The sequence below is a fragment of the Lycorma delicatula genome, chromosome 13 (assembly GCF_047948215.1).
Source record: "Lycorma delicatula isolate Av1 chromosome 13, ASM4794821v1, whole genome shotgun sequence".
Lineage (NCBI taxonomy): Eukaryota > Metazoa > Arthropoda > Insecta > Hemiptera > Fulgoridae > Lycorma > Lycorma delicatula.
Window position 1 is genome coordinate 45,977,132 of NC_134467.1, and position 21,751 is coordinate 45,998,882.

Sequence of the window (21,751 nt, forward strand, 5' to 3'; positions counted from 1 at the left end):
TGATTTATTAAAAATCATTTCATTTAACTAATCAAATGACATTTTGGAATTTTTAGATATTTAGCGCAGTTTTCTTAATAATTCAAGACTTATCAACAAAAATGTTTTTTTGTTTATACAATGACAACACATCTGTAGATTATTACATTTATGGATCACTTAATAATGACCCATGATGTGTTGTTAATTAGAACTTAACAAAAGAATGGTGGCCACAGATAGTAGCCAAAAAGCTATTAAAACTTAACTGTTTGGCCAGACTTATCAATGCTAACCGTCTGTAGCAAATGATATCATTACAGCACATTAAATTTAAATTTTAAAAAAATAATAGATTCAATTTTTTCCTGTATTCTTGCCAACCAAGAACTCTGCATTTTTTCGTCGAATGACGAAACATTAATTATTTCTTTTGCATTTTGGGTTTTTGAAACCAGTGTGGTTTTTCAAAATTTCTCATATCTGGACATATGTTTTTTTTTTATTTTACATTAATTTTTGAATTAGAAAACTGTTAAATAATTTAAAAAATACTTCATGTATTTGAAATATTAAAAAAAAATTAAAAAAGTAAATATCAGAAAAAAATGTTAACTTCCTTCAAAAAATGATTTCTATCCATGTAATGTTACTTAATTATTTATCTATTATGAATAAATAAATTTTATTACATTTTAATGTTTTATTTTATTATTTTATTTTTAGTAAAAAAGATCATTTATCGGTTTACTTAAAAAAAAATTATTAACAGATATTTTAAATATCATTACAGAATATGTGAATTACTTTTTTTTCTGCAAACCGTCTGAAATGCCATGATATGCAGCCTATAAAAAGTATAGTTATCAGAAATTCATCAAGATAAGATTACATTATAAACACAGTCTTTTCAGTTAAAGCTGAAGGAAATAGTACTCGTTACTATTTCAGGATGTAAAATTTTTTTATTCTTTTATTGAGATTATAAATCACAAACAATAACTTTAACCAAATATTATTTATATATTTTTTTTTATTTTTACAACGTAATTTTGTTTTTGTAAAAATTAATTTATTACTACTATTATTATAATCCGAGTGTCAATGGTTTTATCAGTCAATTAATTGGTTTATTTAATTTGTTTCTATTCTCATTTTTGTATATTTTCCTAATTTTTTTCCCAGAATACAGTAGAATATGGAGGGTATCTCCATAGGGGTATGTTAAATCAATTATTTCTTATACGTTCTGGCTTATTTTCTGTTTTACCAGAAAGCTTTCATTCTTTCGGACATGACTTTCTTTTGTTCTTCTATTTTTGTATTTAGTCCATGTTTTGCCTTCTGTTTCTCATGTAGCCTTTGTTTTTCATTTTTTAAAGTTTTCCGTAGTTTGTTTTTGTGTTTAATGTTTTCTTTTGTTATGCTTAGATGTTCTTGAACCATTTTTTCTTTGTTTTCCTAGAATTGAGGAATTAAAAGATTTGTTTTATGAATCTGTTTATATTTCTGAGAGATGACTTGAAGCTAATTCTTCTGTCCTAACTTGTTAGTAACTGAGCTTGTTTTTCAAAATAAGTTTTGAAACTTGTTATTTAATGTAAATACATGGTTCCCACAGACAGGAAAAGTCAGGAAATACAAACTTAGTCAAGAATTTTTAGAAAAATTGCAAAAAATTTCAGAGAATTCCATTTTAAAAGGTGACTTTTCCATTAAATAATCTCTTCTTGTGAAGAATTTGCATAGAGACAATAATTTATCAATGAAAAGTTTTTGTGCAATTATAGATGATGGAGGCAAGTAAAATGTTTTATTGCCATAAAATGCTTACTGTAGTGAGAAGCTCTAGAAGATGATATGAAGAATGTTTTTTAGAAAAAAAACTTCTCTTCAGAAGAACAAAATAGAGCCCTGAAATTGAAAATACAAGCAGAAATTTAAAAAAAAAGGAAAAAGTTGAGAGCTACAATCTTGGCAGAAGAAAAACAGATAACTAACAAAATTAAACTTTTAGAAAAGGCAAACCATTAGGAATCTAATGATATTGAAGAAAAGTTACCCTGCGTTTTATATGTACATAATAATATGTACGTAATGAAATCTCATTATTATTATTATTTTTAAAATTTTTTGGTATATGTTAGAAAAATAATGCAAGATATTTCTCAAGTAAATATTAATAGTGTTTGTTTTCTGTACAAAATAATAGCTTCTGTTCTAGTATACTTAAATGTATTTTTTTTCTTTTCGAATAGCCCATTTAGAGGGCACGCTTAATCAACTTTTTTGCCCATGCTTCTTTCATTTTTCTAGAGTGGTGTTCTTTGTCTTCTTGAGTCCATTTTCTCCCTCTTCTACAAGTGAGTTTTTTCCTCTCCTGAAACTCTAATTCCTGTATTGTTTTTCTGAATGTTGCTCTGTCTTTTAAAATGTCTGAGTCTGTTGCATACTTATCTGTATTACTTTTAGTCGCAATGATTTTAGTTTTCCTTTAAGTTTTGATCATACATATATATTCTTTGTTAAATTGAAATCCGTGTTTCATAGCATTTTTATGCAAACAAGATTATTAAATATTGTTTTACTTTACTTTGCAAAATAATGTAGGCTAGTTTATGTGAAAAAATTTTAAGCAATCTTATGTGCGAGCCAGTTATTTTTTAAAATTTGTTTAGTTTATTTTTATTTCTTATCTGTGTTACTTTTAATTACTATGATGTACATTTTTATGCAAAAAAAATATTAAAAATTGTTTTTTTTGTACTTTGCTCTGTAATTTACTGAAAAATTTTTTCACAAAAAATAACCTAATGTTAAATATATATTGCAAAAAAATAAAATTTAAAAATGAATGTAATAATAAATAATAAAAAAGGCATGAGTTCGGCAGCTATGGGGATGGTGGATGCTGCAAAAAAATAAAATATGTATATATTTTATAAAGTAAATGGCAAAAGCATAAACATTATGAGAGTCAAGTTATTTTTACTAAATTAGTCAGGTAAAACAAATCTTAAAATTCAGTGGAAACCCTGTAATAGGAGAAGATATATAAATAAAAATGTAAATGTTCGTTTGTTCAAAATCTTAAATCTTCGAAAGTTCTTCATCGATTGCTTTGAAATTTTGACACAATGTTGCTTTCGAATATACACGTGTTTTTTTGTACCTACTATTTATATTCCTAACATGTCACACCTATGACAGGTAAAAACTTGTTTTTTTTTTAAAACAGTGTTACCTGTTGGACATAAAAGCAACACATGCTATACTAAATATTTTATGATTCCATTTCAATGTTAACGATATGTGTGTTTGCTATAGACTAAAAAAGTACTGGACTGATTTATGTGTGGGGAAAAGGGAAAGAGTATACGGTATAAAAGAAAATGGGGAAAAGGGTAAAAAAGAAAGTTTACATTTTGTGAAGTTCCGTAATGTTCATTTTTTTAAGGTTTTATCAAACTTTCAGTTGTGTTCATTTAATCTATAAATATACCCAAATCTAGTTATAGCGAAGCATTGCCAGGTCTATTAGTAACTTTATAAAAATCTTGGTTTTATTCACATTTTATTGAATGTCTCATGTAGAAATTTAATTAGTAAAAAAAAGATTTTAATGATATGTAATTTTTTTGCCTGAAAAATAACGCAGTAGAATTTTATAGGAATATATATTTTTGTAATTAAGTAAAGATCATGTTGTACATAAGGTAAAATAGCATTGTAATTTAGATTTTTATGAAACTGAGATCGTTATACCATACAATTCAGAAACTTGTGTTCTTTTCCAGAAAAGTAATGTTGTAACTCGTACCTATCTTTGGAAATGTCCTTGCAAGAAATTATTGAAAGTGTGTGTGTGTGTGCGTGCATGCACACACATGTGTGTGGTGTGTTTGTGCATATATGTGTGTGTTTTATTTTGCACTTCTAACTCTTCAACTAGATTTTCTCAAAACAGTAATTTTAGACTTACAACACTACTTAATTGATTATGTACTAAATAAATAGAATATTATTAACTACACAAAGAGTAAATTAATATATTGCTTGACATTACAAATCCCAGTCTTTGTTATGGCTGTAATGTGTGTGAAATTCCTTGAGATACAAGTTATAGTAGTCAGAGTTGCTTTCTCTAAGAGTAGTTGTGTTTATTATGTAGTGAACGTCTGATGTAAATATAATTGTCATTTAAAGAACAGATTACCACCTGAATTTCAGTGGGTTTGGCATGCTGATTTATAACACTATATTCAACATTAGTAAAATATGCAACAGGAAACACTTCATTATTTACCCTATCTAATAAGTCTGGCATGGGATGTTTGTTATTATTGAGAATGGCTATGTGATTTTTAGAAGTTACAGATTATTCATGTCATTTCACCTACAAAAATTGTATGATAGTACCTAGCATTCATACAATAAATAAAATTCAAAACATGTGTAAAAACTAAGATATTAGAATTAATTCCAAACACATATTTTATCAAACATTAAGAATGTTTGTTCATTATGTGTTTTGTTTTTTATAATTTCTTAAAATTAAATAAAAATTTATTAACTGCTTAATCTTAATTATACATTTATATAACAAAGCAAAATATTATTTTGAAATTAAAAAATGACACAATGACATTTTTTAATTTATTTTACAAAGGTTTGGATTAATTAACAAGGGGATCATTATAGATTCAACTGGCAAGCCTCTAATTTCTGTTTAATTGAATCAAACTATAAAATTCAACACAAACATCAGTAGTGAATAATTTTTTTATAAATTACATGCTTTTATTTTTTTCAACCGTTTTTTCAGCTGTTGCCAGATCTCTCTCTCTTTCTCTCTCTGTGTGTGTGTGTGTGTGTAGGCAAATGTAATTACTTGTACTGGCTTGTCAGGCCTGTAGTTGCAAATTTAAGTGTAAATGTATCAGTAAACATGTAGTCCTGAACAGAATCAGGTCGACCACTCCTCAGACATGTGTTTAATTGAAACCCAACCACCAAAGAACATTGGTATCCACAGACTAGTATTCAAATCCATATAAAAGCAGCTGCCTTTACAAGGACTTGAATTTTAGAACTCTTGATGTTGAAAATCAGCTGATTTTGCGATGACAAGTTTAACCACTAGACTAACTTGGCGAGTTAATTAGATAAATTTAATATTTTATTAAAATTTGGTCTTAAATACGGGGAGAAAAGAGTTATTTAAATGTGTACAAAAATAATTAATAGTTATAAGAATAAAAAATGAAGAAAGGATTGAGACGAGGTTAAACTTTGTCTCTAATGCTTTACAACTTATTTATAAAAGAAGTAACGTAGAAATTGAACAATTATAGAGTGGAATAATTTTCCAAACAGTGTAAATAAAGTGTAAAAATTCCCTTATGTGTTTTTTGTCACAAACAAAAACTGTAGTTAGAATAAGTATTAAATGGTATAGATTAATTGCTGAGATAGAAATTTACGTTAAAATACAAGGGGCAGCTAAAATGTAATGCACATTGAATTTAATCGGAGAACAAAATGTTACTCAAACCAACAGCTGTTGCTGCCGTCTTATAGTTTCATTTCCTTACTACTACCATACCAAAACTCATTCAACCTGAATTTCTCTGTTTATCTCCATTGTTATGAAATCGAGTACGCCTGTTATATAAACATATCTAAAGCAGTATGCAGTGATTGAATTTATAACAGAAGAAAAAGTAAACATTAGTGATGTCAAGGTCATCTAAAAGCCATAAGTTCTATAAGTAGGAAGGCAATAAATAAAGGCTGTATAATCAATATCAACATCAATATTGAGAATAAACTTTGTAGTGATCGACTAGGTTTTTTAGCTGATGAAAAGCACCAAAAGAAAGTGGTTGAATTCATTCAAAATGACTATCCGATCGCCAACCAGATATTCATTTCAAAAGAACCAGTAGGACACATTATTCCTCAATTGAGCAATAAAATCTGTTCACAGCTGTGACAGACTCAAAGAAAAGAATAAACAACAAAAAAAGAAATGTTAAAAACGACTTCTGAAACACTATTGTGACAAGGGATGTGACTTTTCTTTTAATATTGTTATAGGAGATAAAATATTGGAAGGACTTTAATATTGGAAGGACAGGTAGAAGGGAAAAATTGTGTAGGCAGGCCACGTTTGGAGTATGTAAAACAAATTGTTGGGGATGTAGGATGTAGAGGGTATACTGAAATGAAACGACTAGCACTAGATAGGGAATCTTGGAGAGCTGCATCAAACCAGTCAAATGACTGAAGACAAAAAAAAAAAAGGAGATAAAACTTGAGTGTAGCATTAAGATTCAGAGAAAAATGACAGAGCATGGAATACTGGCATTATGATTTGCCACAATAAAAAAAAATTCAAAACACAACCCTTTTGTTTTTTTTTGTATTGCAATCTCTTCTGAAATTTTTGTTTCCATATTTTAATATTTTCCTTTATCTCTGTTTTTAACCATTTCTTTTGTTATGTTTAGCTCTATTAGATCTTCTTAAACCACTTTTCTTCATTTATTCTTCTTTATCTATTTATTTATTCTTTATTTATTGGAAAGAAAGGAAACAATTTTGTAAGACAAATGTCACTAAATATATTATAGTCGAATACCAAAAGGTGTCATAATGCATTTTGGATGTTTTACCAAATAATTATTAACCAATTAATTATTTATTCACTTATATTTTTTTTTATAATTATTATTTTATAGGAATTATTTTATAATCCAAATAATAAAACAACAGCTATCGGATGTAATCGTTATCATGTCGATGTAAATGAGAGTAAACCAACTGGTAATGTTGGCATAAATACAAGTAATTTATTTATGAAAGCAGATACGAATGAAGCATTTAATTTATTATTGAATCAAGATTTGGCACCGCAAATAGAAAAAGCGACTACTTTACAATCTATTGTAAAGCAAATAGAATGGTCATCATCTACTGGAGTTCTATGTTCTGGAAGGTATGTTATGTTATATTTTTTTAATTTTATTCTTAATGAAGTAAAAAAAAAATACCATTTTTTTTCAGCAGGAAATTCTTCTTATTCCATAATAAATTTTCTTCACATAACTTTAGTGGATAATTTATTTAACAAAAAATTATATGGTTTACGTTGATGATTTTAAGTTATAATTTGATTTTTTTTTTTCTAGAATGTTCTAGCAAAATACTTATTTAGATAAGTATAATTTATTTCTGCTGCAATTTATTATATATTGAAACAGTGAGAGAAAATTCTATACTTCAAGGTCTTCTGGCCTTTAATATTTAAAATATCTTAAAGTATTTAGTTTTTCCAAATCACTCACCGTAGGGGTACCTTTAATTGTTTCTTTTGTTATGTTTTTTTTTTTTTTTATTCTAGAATTGAGGAATTCGAAGATTTGTTTTGTGCATCTGTAGTTATTCATTTTTAAGATATAACTGTAGAAGCTTTGAAAGACTACTTTCAATAAATTTATCCACAAAATTAATCAAACTTTTATTAATAAACCCAACAAAACGTTTTGGTGTGTTGAATAATTGGAAGACATAATAAAGACTTTATAATGTAACTAGTTGTTCCTGCAGCTTTGCTTGTATGGATTTTGGATTTGTTTACAAAATAAGTTTTTAAAAGAAACAGATATTTGTTATAATTCTACCATAATTTAAAAGTTGAAATTTTAGCAGATATACTCTCAGATTAATATATTTACATTTAAATTTGTCTAAATATTATTTGAATGACAAGTACAATATTTACCTTTAAATTTGAACAATAAAATGATGCAGATAGTAGACTGCAGTCATCGCCTAGAATATAATCATTATTAATTACATATTATTGAGATTTAAATTACAAAATTTTGTTCTGCTAACTTATCCTGCAAATTGGATTTTTGAAAAAGTGAAACATCTGCCTTTTTGTTTTCAAAGAAATATCTACATAAAAATTTTCATAATTGTGACATCTTCAGTTTTATATAGTTTCATGAAAAATTTTGCCACCTCGCAGTTTGAATCTTTGAAAAATGGTAAAATGTGTCAATTTGTTTTTAGATAAGTCTAAATACAGATTTTTATAGTTATTACAACTTCTATTTCTGTACAAAGAATTTTCATTAAAGATTTAGTCAGCCCCCAAATTAGACTTTTAAAGAATGATGAAATACATGTCAGTTTCTTTTTAAAGAAGAATCTAAAAACCAATCTTCATGTGTATAACAATTTTAGTTAACTGAAATATACTATTTTTATAAAAAACTTTGCTACCCTCCAAATGAGATTTTTGAAAAATGGTGAAATATGTGTCAGTTAGTTTTTAAAAAGTCTAAAAAGTAATTCATGACTAACACCTTCTGTTCCTGAAAATTTGTCCCCCCTTTTCACCACCATGCACGCTGAAATTTTGGAAAAATTGAATAATGGATGGTAATGTTGTGGGTGCTTACATTATAAAAATATTATACCCTCCAAAATTCATTTATCTAGATTAAACGGTTTGAGCAGTTTGATGATGAGCCAGGATCACTTGAGTCAGTCCATTATCCAAGTTCCTTTGAAGGCACTGTTCAGGCCTTGCATTCCTCCCAGTATGTTTTCATACATTCTGATCTCCATGGCCTTTCCAGGGTTGAAAATATTTGTATTGTGAGTTTCTTTCTTGTGAGTGTGAAGTGAGTATTTTTGTCCTTGATCTAGGTAGATTTCATAAGAAAGCTACCTATTGTAATTGATATTATGATTTGACTTGTGGAAAATTTCGACATTTCATGTTTCATGTCCCCAGACTCCAAAACCACTGTCAGTTCAAAAGTTTATGTATACATATATATATATGTATACACATATATACATATATATATATATATATGTATATATTACACATATATACATATATATATGTATATATTACACATATATACATATATATATGTATATATGTATATGTGTCATACATATATATGAAGGAAAAAATTGTGCAGGTAGGCAACGTTTGGAATATGTAAAACAAATTGTTATGGATGTAGGATGTAGGGGATATACCAAAATGAAACAACTAGCACTAGATAGGAAATCTTGGAGAGCCGCATCAAATTCAGTCAAATGACTAAAGACAAAAAAAATACGTATATATATATATATATATATATCTATAACATATTTATATATACTTTTTTCTTGTGGACACGATAACTGCCATAATTTTGCACCAAACTCTTTCAAATTGATACATAAAATATAATGACCCAAAATATCTCAGTTGAGTTCGTTAATGGGCAAAATCGGACCATGGGGATGAAAATGGAGGACTTTTTTGAAAAAACAAAATATTGCTATAACTTTCATATTAAGTAAAATATGGAATATAAAGTTCCTACTATTCTTTGGATAAAGGCCTAAAACTAAGTAAAGTTTTTTGATATCACCAACCATTGGCCCAGGGATGGAAAAAATGGGGTTTCAAAGACAACAAATTTTACCTTCCTTAATAGGTACAATATCGAATCGGTTTAAAGTGTTCGTTAGTCCTCTTAACATTACCTAAAACTTTTCTCTGAAACAATTTTTGATATGACCAACCCTTAAGGCACGGGATGACCAAAATGTTGCTGGAATTAAGAAGATGGAGCTAAACATGTGAAACTTTTTTTCACATGCAACTATTGTCGTATCGAGTACATTTGAAGTTTTTCTTAACTTTAAGGTGGAAATTTTTTATATCCCCTACTTAGGACTGGTGAAATCTACCTCCACCTTCCAGCGTACCAAAAAGGTTCTTTTATTTTATCTTGTCTGTAGTGTCAACTTCTGGTGTAAGGCCAATTTTCTTCAAATCCTCTTTTATTTCTCTGATCCATAAAAATATTCTTTGTTGGTTTTGTCGAGTCAAGACTGTACTGTACCAGCTGTTTCAGAAGTCTTGAATCTTACATCTTCATGATGTGTCCAAAGAATCCTAGTCTCCTCTTACGCATGGTATTAGTGATGGGTTTTAACATAGTACACGAATGTTAGGCACGATCCACCCCCTATCCGTCTTTCTTGTACTTTTTGTACAAACCATTTTTTTTATTTTTGATATCTAATTATTATTCATGGTTTTTTTTATATGAGTGTTTTTATAAATTCTGAGTGGATCTATAGATTTATAGTAATGATAAGGATCTTAAAGATTTTCATCCTTATATTTATGTGAAATGGTGGAAAGAACTTTGCATGAGCAGTTTTGAAAATTGTACTCTAATTCTATAAGAATGAACAATTTATATAATTCTGTTAAATATTTCAACATAATATTATTCTAAAGATGGAATTTTTTTAAGAAAAAATTTTCTCATTTAGTTCTTTAATATTTAGTGAAATAACAGTTTGTTGTAACTCAGAATACTGCACCCATTCTGCATAAATACACCCTGTTCCCTCAGAAATTTATTAACCTCTTAGATGTGCTCTCGTATTAAATGCAGAAGAAGTTATACCAAGGAGTATATCTACTGAGAGATTGTGAACAGAGTGGATGTGAACTGCTTGAGGTACAATTTTAGATGGCATTGTCTCATTTTATGGTGTCTTTATCATCATCTATAGTTTCATCTATCTTTAATTTTTTTCTCTCCTGTGGTTTTTCTTGGATCCACGTTAAGGATGTAGGGGACCTCTTAAAGTATAAATACATCCTTGCTGTTTCTGTAGCGTCATAGGATTAGTTCAGTAACAGACTTATGTGTGAACTTCTAGGTTATTTTCTGAATTTTCAGTGATATTCCATCCAGTGCATAAATCATTTTTCAATATCATCTGTTTTCTAACAATAATTTTTTAACGGTAAAAGAAAATAATTTTGTAAATTTTAAAAGCAAATTTTACTAAAAAAATTTTTTTTTCTGTTTCAGATGTGTTTTAGCATATTTAACAAATGCCGGACAGTTATCTTTTATTGGTTATAATTATAAAAATTGGGATGAAGTTTTTAATTTATCTGATGTTTGGCTTGAATGTTGTAAACAATTTTGGAATTCGATTAGTATGAGTATTAAACATCAATTATCAGAACTGACGTATCGTGTTGGGAGAATTAAATTTACAGGTGTGTTATAATTATCTTTTCTTTTCATCATTTAATTTATTTTTTGGTTGATGAAATTTTACAGAAGCTTTAGAACTTGTATGTAGAATATGGAAATGGAATTTTGTAGCGTATGAAAAATGCCATGCCTGACCAGAATTTGAACCCGGGATGAGATATTACCACTCCGCCATGTTTTTATTTCAATTTGGTATTATTTGATAAATTTTAATGAAGATGAAGTTTGCATTGAGAAAGATTGGTGGATGAATCAATTATGCTACTAGTAGTAAATCGATATTCTAGTTTAATCATGTTTAAAAACCATTCTTTACTGAAAGATTTAAAAAAAAAAAAAAATACTTCCATCTTTTAATTATAATTTTGCTTGAAAATATATATATATGTAATGTTTTTTTAATTTTGTTAATATTTATGTTTTATGGATAGCTATTCATAAAAATTCATTATTACTTTCCCAGCTGTACTGATATATGCTGCTGTAATTGTAATGAAAAGTAAAAAAAAAAAAAAAAAAAAATGTTCTTTTTTTAAGTTTCGTACCTTTTAACATACATTTACAAATTGATTTAAATAAATTGTAAATAATCTGCAAAAAAAATGTTTATTCTAATAGTGCCAAGTCCAATAAATCTATTTTCTTTATATGGGCATTTTTGTGTGTACATACGTATGTATTTTGGAATGTTTTTGATCTTATAATTCTGGACCCTGTTGACTGATTTTCTTATAACTCTGTAAATAAGTAATAATTTTGGTAGGAAAGAGTATATTAAATTTTTGCAAAAATCAGGTTGTTTTGATCAAAATAATATCTTAAACATTTACTGGGGCACTTAAGCAAAAGAAATTTCTTATAAATTTTAAGTTTTTTTATCGAGATCACAAATTACCAAAAATTTTTATTAATTATTCACCCTGTCCCCCCAAAAATGACCATATATATATTTATTTTTTTTTTAGCTATATCTTGTTTCAAAAAAAAGAGTTAATGGTAGCTTTATCATCTATAATTTCTCCATCAATAGGCCTTCAAACTAGTAAACATTTCGTTCCCATCCCACTTCAATAGTGCGTAGTAACAAAAAATTTTTTTTTTTTTCTTAAATATTCTTAATTTTTTTAAATTTATTATAAAACTTAAATCCATTTCGCAAATTATCCTTGCATTTAAAATGTAAAAATCTTAATTTTTTTATAACCTTTATTTTTTTATAGTATTTCTTGAAAAAAATTAGCTAAAAATGTTCATCCCGTTAATAGAAAATCACAACTTTATTTATTTATAATTACGTCTGTATCTTTGTATTTTTCAAAGAAATTTAAAATGTTATTTTTATAGATTTATTATTACTTAAGATTATTTTCTTAAAAATTAATTTTACCCGAATGCTTTCCCTTGAGTATGAGAGCTCCCAAAATGAAAAAAAAAGTTTTGCAATTTCATGTTTCTAATGGTCAAAATGTATTTTGTTAAACAATAAATCACTAAAATAACTTAAAACCTCTTCCCCGGTAAGGGAGCTTACAAATTTAAAAAAAAATTGAAAAAGGTTTTTTAATTTTGATTTTAATTTATTCAAAATCAATTTTAGTGAATATTTTAATAATTAAAAAAGCAATTCCCCTTTGAAAAAATTTTTCAAAATGAATTTTTTTATTTTATTTCGTACTGATTCATATTAGGAAGAGGTTTATAGAATTTAGGTGGAAGTAAACATATAGTAACAAAATTTTTGGATGTATCCGAATGTTTTGACCAGAACAGACTATAAGATTTCAAATAAAAATATGGTATAAGCTGGATTTGATTTAAATTTATTTAATTTCAATTAGGTAATGGTAATTAGTATAGAAGTTAAATACAAGGTGTACCTCACGGAAGTATTTTAGGTCAATTTTCATCATGGTTTACATAAACTAAGCCCTATTTTATTTCATTAAAAATAAAATTTATGTTTCAACTACCTTGTCAAACGAGTAAATATTTTTTTCTATGATCTAACATATCCAGAACGCATGTAGTGAATTCAAATCATATAATTTTTTATCGTGGATAAATCTTATGTATCACCTGAATTTTATAACTGGTAGAGCATAGTCCTTTTAAAACGTGAACAGTTTTTTTTTGGAATGCCTAACTCTAAAAAATGCTTCTGCATTTTACATACCTTTGTTTGTTGTCATTCTTTATTACAAACTGACTGTAGAAAATCCTTTTTTTATGGACACGTTGTGTTTCTAAAATAGAAATAGTAACTTTTTATTGGAAATAATCTTTTTTTTTAATAGTAAATAATTGTCTAAATCTGTTTTTTATTTTACTGATAAATTTGTATTTCAGCCTTTACATGGGGTAAATTATCTTCTGTATGTGATGATGATTCTAATAATAATAATACGTCATTATTAATGGTTGCAAGTCAAGATGGGATAATATCTATATGGAAAATACGTAATGAAGCACAGAATAAAGAAAATACTATACAACATAATATAAATGAAACAAATATATCTGCTCTAGTATTATGTTCTGTGAATTCAAAATTATTTTATGTAACTGCTCTTTATTGGCATGAAATCAATTCTAATTTAGGTAAGTTATATTTTTTTTAAAAAATTAATAAACTCATATGTAAGAACATTAAATGTGCGATAGTATTTGTAGATTTCAAATAACAAACAATCCTGTAGATCGAAAATTATTAATCCAAATTTTAACAGAGGTAGCAGTCATAACAAAACTAAAAAGATAATCGAATAGACAGTACTGTGTTTTAATAAAATATTTCAAAACAACTTTCCTAAAGAGATTTTTCTTTTTTTTGTTTAGAAAGGTTAAATAAGCAATAACACGTTTCAACTTCCTATTAACAAAACTATTATATTAGCTGACGATTATCTTCTTGTATTTCTATATATAATCTGTAATGAATAATGTAAAGCGATGAAAAATAAATCAGATATGATTTTTAAATTACATTTATAAAAGTTTTTTGAAATTCATATAAGATTACTTCGTTCCACTTTATTTTTTATTATTTTTTACATGTTGATGAAGTATTTTAGTAAAAGATTTAAGGGAACAAGATATCATTTAATTCTAAATGATAATACAAATTGTCAACATTATTAAATATTTACTATGCATACATAGGTATGCATAGGTATGCAGAGTATACAGAGAGCATACTCTCTATGCAGAGTATACTCTGCAGAGTATGAGAGTATAGATATACTCTCTTATATAAGGAGGAAGAGGGTTTTTGTTTGTTCGGGATAAACAAAAAAAACTACTCGATCAGTCGCAACCAAATTTTTACCGATGTTTCGTGGCTCAGCTGAGAAGGTTTTTAGATATATTACATCTCTATAAAAAAAAATACATATGTAGTAGTGGAGATTTTCCAGTTGAACACAAACTTTAATGAACTGTTAGTCTGTACAATTGTGTGGACTGGGTTTGAACTGAATGATTCAAATTGAATAAATAATATTATGAAAATAACAGAATTAAATTTATGTTAAATAAAAGAATATTAAATAAATTTTAAAAATTTCTGTTTAAATATAATGGGCTTCCCATGGGGACTGTGTGTGAGGCTAGAATGGTAAAGTATGCGACCACCTCGTGGATAGTCAGACCAATCATCACCATCAAACAAACTTCCTGGGCGATTATTTGCAATGGGATGACCTTATAATATCTCTCCAAAGAATCGCCCAACTTTCAAAATTCAAACGGGTATTTGTTAGTACATTGAAGGCTAACTGCTTTTGCGTGCATCAGGTACAGTCTCAATCTAACAGATCACGGTTATTCGGAAATGTTTTTATATCTTTGCATCCCATGTATGTATTTGTTTGTGTGTGTATATATATATATATACCATATACCATATATATATAAAACGGCTTCTGAATCGTGAAATATTTTATAGTAGACTTTTACCACATCAATTTTTTATGTTATATTTTTTATGATGAAATCTTACTATTCATTCTTATGCTCTTAGCTGAACAAAAATTTATTTATTTATTAAAACAAAATATAAATGGAACAATTATTTATATATTTTTTTATTATTTCTTATTTTTATTTAGGATTTTCATGCAGACTATAGGTAGGAAATGATATTCAGAGGTAATTCTGGCTGTACAGTATACAAAAAAATAAATAAATAAAATTACCCCTTTCTTCTTCTTCTAAGCGCCTTCTCTGTTTCGAAGGTAGGTAGTCCGTGTAGCCAGATCTGAACATGACATTGAACAGTCATTCCATGTGAACTCAAAGGAATATCCTTCAGGATCTTTAATGCAGTGGTTTACCATTGCTTTCTGGATCCTAATGCCGTTCATCAATTTTGGCACTTCCACCTTGTGGGGCCATTTTCTGCTCCAAGGACAATAGAGTGTGCTAACCTCTATCCATTCATCCACCCTGAAACAGGCTGTTGACACTTGGTGATGAAGGGCCTTTTCAGGTACAAATATTGACATCACCATGGGTAGGGATATCCCTGGCAGGGTCCTTGACTGGTCTGTGGTCGGTGACTTTTCTAGTTATTATCGGTTGATACTTTTTGAAATACCGGATGAGCTGCACTATGGCCATGAGGGACACTTTCCTGTTTACTGGGAGCGCTTCCTGCATAGAAAGACGGAGTAGCGAAATTCTCCTCTTTGTTGGAGTTCAGGCTGGAGATTTTTTCTCGAGATCTTGACGACCTGCCATAAGATGTCCTGGCAGAAAATTTCACTTCTGCGGTGGCGGCGGCGGCTGAAGCTGCCATTCCTAGAGGCACTAGCCGGGAACGTAGATCTGATTGGTATTCTCGGAATCTGACAGCAATAAAACAGTCTGTGAATCGACTCAGAAGGGCTGCGCAACGAGAGGGTGATCCCGAACGGCGTGCAGCCCTAACGGCGGATTACCGCAGAAGGAGGGCTAGGTTCTTTCATAACATTAGGTCCTCCAAGCGTAATTCCTGGCGCTCCTTCGTTCAGGAGCAAGGGAATAGAGACCCTTGGGGCATTGTGTATAGAGCCCTTGGACATAAGTGCAGGAAAAATACTCTCTTGTCAGCTTTATCAACCCGCGAGGGTGTGATAATTGATAAGGACCGTGTCCTTATATTTTGCTGAATTATTTGCTCCCGGATGACACTATGTTGGATGAGGTTTCATACCACCGGCGTGTTAGTCGGGAGGTCGCGATTTTTGAGACCGTCTTACAATTTTCTGAGATCACTGAGGCGGAGATGTGCCAAGTGATCTGTAGTATGGCACGACACAAGCCCCCGGATATGATTGTATCACAGTGGAGCTTTCCTTCCGAGCGCTCCCAGTACTTGGTCCTCTAACTAGAATATATAATAGGTTGCTCTTCGCCGGCCACTTTCCGGCGTGTTGGAAGCGTGGAGACTTGGTGTTGGTGTTCAAAGGTGGCGACAAATACTATTAGTTCTTCTTACCGTCCACTAACGCTCTTGCCCGTGATCGGCAAGGTTTTTGAGAAGGTCCTATATTTGCGTACTATTGTTAGATTGGCCACTGATCATTTGGTAATGGACAACCAGTATGGTTTCCGACCGGGCAAGAGCACTGAGGATTACATACTAAAGGTGATGGATATAGCTTCCTCTAGTCCATGTAAATATGTATAGATTTTTCTGGACATATCCGGGGCATCTAACAACCTATGGTGGCCTTCTGCCCTGTTTCAAATGAAAAAGCGTAAGTGTACACAGAATGAAGTGCTCTCAAGTTATTTCAGCCATCGTACCGTTTTCCTGCGTGATGGCGGCTCGAAGGTTCGTAAGACTTTAACTAAAGGATGTTCTCAGGGCAGTGTTATGAGTCCCTTTCTTTGGATCATAGAATTCGATTCCATGTTGTGTTTAAGGTTGCCATGTGGTTGTCGTGTTTTCGCTTATGCTGACGACGCGCTGCTAATGATTGAAGGGGATTCGCGTAACGAGGTAGAGTTCCGAGCTGCTCGTGCTTGTGAGACACTTCGACTGTGGAGTCTCCAACATAAGATGATTTTCAGCCCGGAGAAAATCACAATGATGTTGCTTAAGAGCCGATCGGCTGCTTCCCGACGAATCCGGGTTCGGATGGCTAGTCTCCCCATTCGGTACGTTACGGCTCAAAAATACCCGGCTGTTATCCTTGATGAGAATTTTCGGTTCAAGGAACATCTGCAGTACGTAGCAAAACAGGCCGCTGATGCTTTTCATGGAATCCGTAGAGTCATTCATTCCAATTAGGGGTTGAATTACCGTACCATGCGTATCCTTTACAAAGGTGTCAGCGAAGCTATTATGATGTATGCTGCGCCTGTCTGGGCTCACCGCATAGATTTTAGGTATTGCGCGGACATTTTGCTGCGGGCCCAGCGACTCCTCTTGCTGGCTGTTATAGGCGGTTATAGAACAGTCTCGCGGGAGGCAGTCTCTGTTATAGCCGGAGTCAAACAAATAGATATCTTGGCTAATGAGCGTAAGGAACGCTACATTTCTAATGTAAATAACCTATTGACGTCAGAACGAAACCGTGAGATTGAAGACCGGGGCCTTGCGTCTTGGCAGGTCTGGTGGGACGAATCCCTCAGAGATCGCTACACGCATGGGTATATTTCCTATAGTGTCTGATGTAGGTGCGATTGAAAGGGTCTACCAATCCGTATATCACACAGTTTTTCTCCAGGCATGGTGCCTTTCGAGCGAGTTTGGTGGATTCGAGTCAATGCCCGGATTGTGGGACTGATGATACAGTGGACCACGTCCTCTACGTCTTTCTCCGATAAGAGGTCGAACGATCACGAGCTGTTAGGGAACTGGAGAGAATACATTCCTTTCTGGATCTCCGTATTAACTGGATGATCCGCGAGAAGTGGTCTGTAGTGGCTGGTTTTTTTCACGCCTTTGCGGTGTGTAGGTCTGCAGAGTGGGTTTAATCGAGGTACTCGATCGTGGTAGGATCCCAGGTGGCTAGGGTTCCGGCTTAGGCATTAGATTGGTCGTAGGTAGGCGCATTGGCATCACGGTACGGTTATATTGGTATCTTTTGTGATTCGATTTGGGGCTTCCGCTGGTGAGCGGCGCATGTTAACCCGTGCGATCGGGGGCGTGGCTTCCCTCCGCCGGTGGCGGTCCTGATCGTGACTTGGTAATGCCACGCGAGACACCATGATGGGATCGGGTGGGGCTGCGGGGTTTGTTCCCGGCTCCTGCACGGACCGAAATGAGTTTGCATTTCCCTTGCTAGGTGATCTAAATTGGTCGACTTATTTGGGTGTAGGTCTGAATTTCTATGTTGCGTAAGACATAATTTTGATTGGTATGAGTGTAGCACTGATTTAACTTTAAACTCGTTCGTTTTCTGACGCATTCACAGTCACGAACGGTACTGTCAAATCTGGACTAGCCGCGGGGTTCGCGCTTCCGCGGTTTCGATCAGTTAGTTTTAGGGAATCATGTTCGGTTGGATGTGAAGATGTCCGTTTGAGGTATACGTGAAAGCGAAATCTGATATGTATTTTACTGATGCAAATGTCGGCAGAGGCATCCCGACCGAGGCCTGGCTGATTACTGTGAGACTGTGAGATGTAATCAGTTAGAGGGTCTAAAGATGACCTCTGGTAAAGCCCCTCAGGGCTCAGAACGGAGGGGGTGGTGTGGCGACCGGTAATGTCACAAGGTGGGTGTCTTTCCCCTATGGGGTTGGGATACTGGCACTTGTTAGAGGGGATCTTCTTATCCTAGTCGATGCTTGGTCCCTTCATTTTCTTCTTCAGGCTATTTTAATTTTTTGATTTCATTAATGTGAAAGTTATTTCAGGGGAAGAGAAATAATTTTAGAAAATAATTGTTTAACTGTGCTTAAATTCCTTACTAAGGAATATCCACTCAAAAGTATGTTTGTCTATTTCTTGAATACATTTTTTGATTATGCTTCTCTTACAAATTGTAAATATTTCTGACAACTTGTCGCTGATTATTGCCCAGAGAGCCTCAAGGAATTTAATTCTTTGTTACAATTTGTATCTGTGTTCCATATTTTCACAGTATTGTAGTTAGTTTTGACAGTATACATAGTTATTTTTAAGTTATTAACATCAAGATTATTTTTTAAAAGTTAAATTTTAATTCTTGTTTCAGGTTATTTAATCGTCGGAAATAATAAAGGCCTTATAAATATAATTCAGATAATGAAAAATGATAAGAATGCATTGGTTTCAGTCGTTGATGAAGTATGGCTTATCGAAGATAGAATATTGATAGGAAAAATTATCTGTTGGAATTTTGATAAAGGATTTTTTTGTATTGCTGTCAAAGGATCGTTTATTGTTATCGCATGTATTAATAGCGATACCGGTAAACTTTTATCTGTTTTTTATCACAATACAAAAATGAGATTTATTACAGGTAGGATATTTTATTATTATATATAAATATATATATGCTATGTCATTGAAAAAGTAAATAAATTTGGCTCTAATAAATTTAGAACGAAGATGTTCAAGTTTTACGTTATCCTAATATAAAAAACTGCTACATTTTCTTTTAATGTTTTTGGACTTTTCCTATAACATAACAAACAAATACTTATGAAAAATATTTAGGATCTAATAGACATATTGAATCAATATATATTATAAGGTACACACAAAATATTTTTGGCAATTCACTGTCATTTTGTTTTCTGTAGTTATTTAATTTATCTATTTTATTTAAGTGTTCAAGTAGCACCCCTAGTTAGAAAAAATAAGCAAAGTATGAAATAATACCCTTCCCTTAAGATTCTTTCATAACACAGAGTGGCACTGGAAAACAGGAAATTTGGAAGGTAGTAGTGGCATCCCTGAGGAGGTGGTAAAAAGGTGGGACTGGCATCCTTCTGTGCACAACTACCTGCCGTGTAGTAATCATGGACCAATGGGTCGGTACATAGCGTGCATTTGCTATGAAGGCATTTTAGAAGAACGATGACAGTATGACTGCTGGGAATTTTGACATCATTACAATTTATGACGTCATGGTTCCATTCCATCTTGCCACACCATAAAAACATGGATTGAGAATGGATTCAAGGAGACAGGTTCAGCTCTAAAAAAGAAACCACCAGGAGGTCAACAAACCCCAGAAAACATTGAAGCAGTTTGGGCCTCAATTGGAAGGAGCTCACGATGACCGCAAGGAAACACGCAGCAGCACTGAACCTAAACCGACAATCATCTGCCTAATATTTCACAGTAGTTTCATTCATAATATTTCGTAAGTTTCATTCTTACAAAATTCAAGTTGTATAGGAACTGAAACTATCAGACCATGTGGTCCCATGAATTCCCATGGAAGTATTTCAAAGTGCCACGCAAAATCTCAGAATTCACCTCCAAGAATTCATACGTTCAGATGGCCATCATCTTATGTACATTGTTTTTAGAAATTGAAATTTTTTGTGTAGAAACACGTAATGGCCTAATTTACTTTTTGTTTTCAACAATATAACTTGTAAATTCATCTTTCTATATTTGTTAGAGTTACTTCAAAACTTAACTTAAGGAAACTTGGTTTCCTTGGGCTATACTGTACTTGCACAACAACTTTTCTTTTCTACAGGAAAGACTTGAAAACGGTGATCTACTCTTTATTATCATAGTTTTAAAAATTAGAATTAATTGAAAATTCTCACAATATTATGCTATTTATTTTACCTACAGTATGTTTATAAATGGAAAATTTTTAGTGGTAAACTATGTTAATGAGACTAAATATTATAATTTTTAATGTGCTGAATTCCTAATTACTTTTTCTTATCAGGAGTAAAAGATGTAGAAGAAAATACGATACTTATATCAAGCAGAAATAGTTGCTTTAATTTAATAAAACTGCAATTTAATGGTATAAATATTGTAATTGAAGAAACTAGAATTGAATGTGGATTTGTTAAAAATAGATATGCTTTACATGGATTTTCATTATCAAAAAATAAAGTTATGGGTGTTGCTGTGTTAAGGTAAGTGTTATAATCTCTTTCTCTTTCTCTGTTCACACACACACACACACACACACCCCCCACACACACACACACACACACACACACCCCCCACACACACACACACACACACACCATATATAAATGGACATGTTGTGAGCGATCCATAATCAATGTTCAGCAAAAACTACTGAAGATAAATTGATTAAAATTTGTGTACATCGTTCTTCTTACAGTGTAAGTGCACACTAAGAAAGGATGTTTTTGAAATTTCAACTTGAAATGGTTAGAGTAACATCAGATTTTACTATTTTTGTGAATTATTTTACTATCTTTTTTTAATTTATCGATAAAAAATCAGGATATTAACTTAACTTTTGGTGTATGGTTCTTTATGTGAATATGTAAAACACTATTTCTATATTTTTTTAAATTCAACCGTAAAAGGAGTAAAGAAAGGTAAAAGAATTTTGAACAGTGATTGCAAAGTTTCCCCGTTTACAATTATACTAAATGAGATCTTTACTTGATTTGAGCTTGCAAAAATACTCTTCAGATAAATATCTAAAAACCGTTTTCAGGTATTTTGAATTTTAATATTTTTAAGAGGTAAAAAAACAAAAATTGGTTTTTACATTCTTACTGTTTTTGCCACTG

General features: G+C 31.0%; 1 protein-coding gene across 1 annotated transcript in view; it reads left to right on the top strand.

Moving 5' to 3' along the window:
- Nucleotides 1-21,751, top strand: part of LOC142334089 (T-cell immunomodulatory protein) — a 77,375-nt gene that overhangs the window by 24,459 nt on the left and 31,165 nt on the right. The window contains exons 3-7 of the mRNA XM_075381772.1: nucleotides 6,723-6,979; nucleotides 10,899-11,092; nucleotides 13,437-13,688; nucleotides 19,258-19,524; nucleotides 20,920-21,115. Coding sequence (XP_075237887.1) covers nucleotides 6,723-6,979; nucleotides 10,899-11,092; nucleotides 13,437-13,688; nucleotides 19,258-19,524; nucleotides 20,920-21,115 — 1,166 coding nt within the window. The remainder of the gene's footprint in view (nucleotides 1-6,722; nucleotides 6,980-10,898; nucleotides 11,093-13,436; nucleotides 13,689-19,257; nucleotides 19,525-20,919; nucleotides 21,116-21,751) is intronic.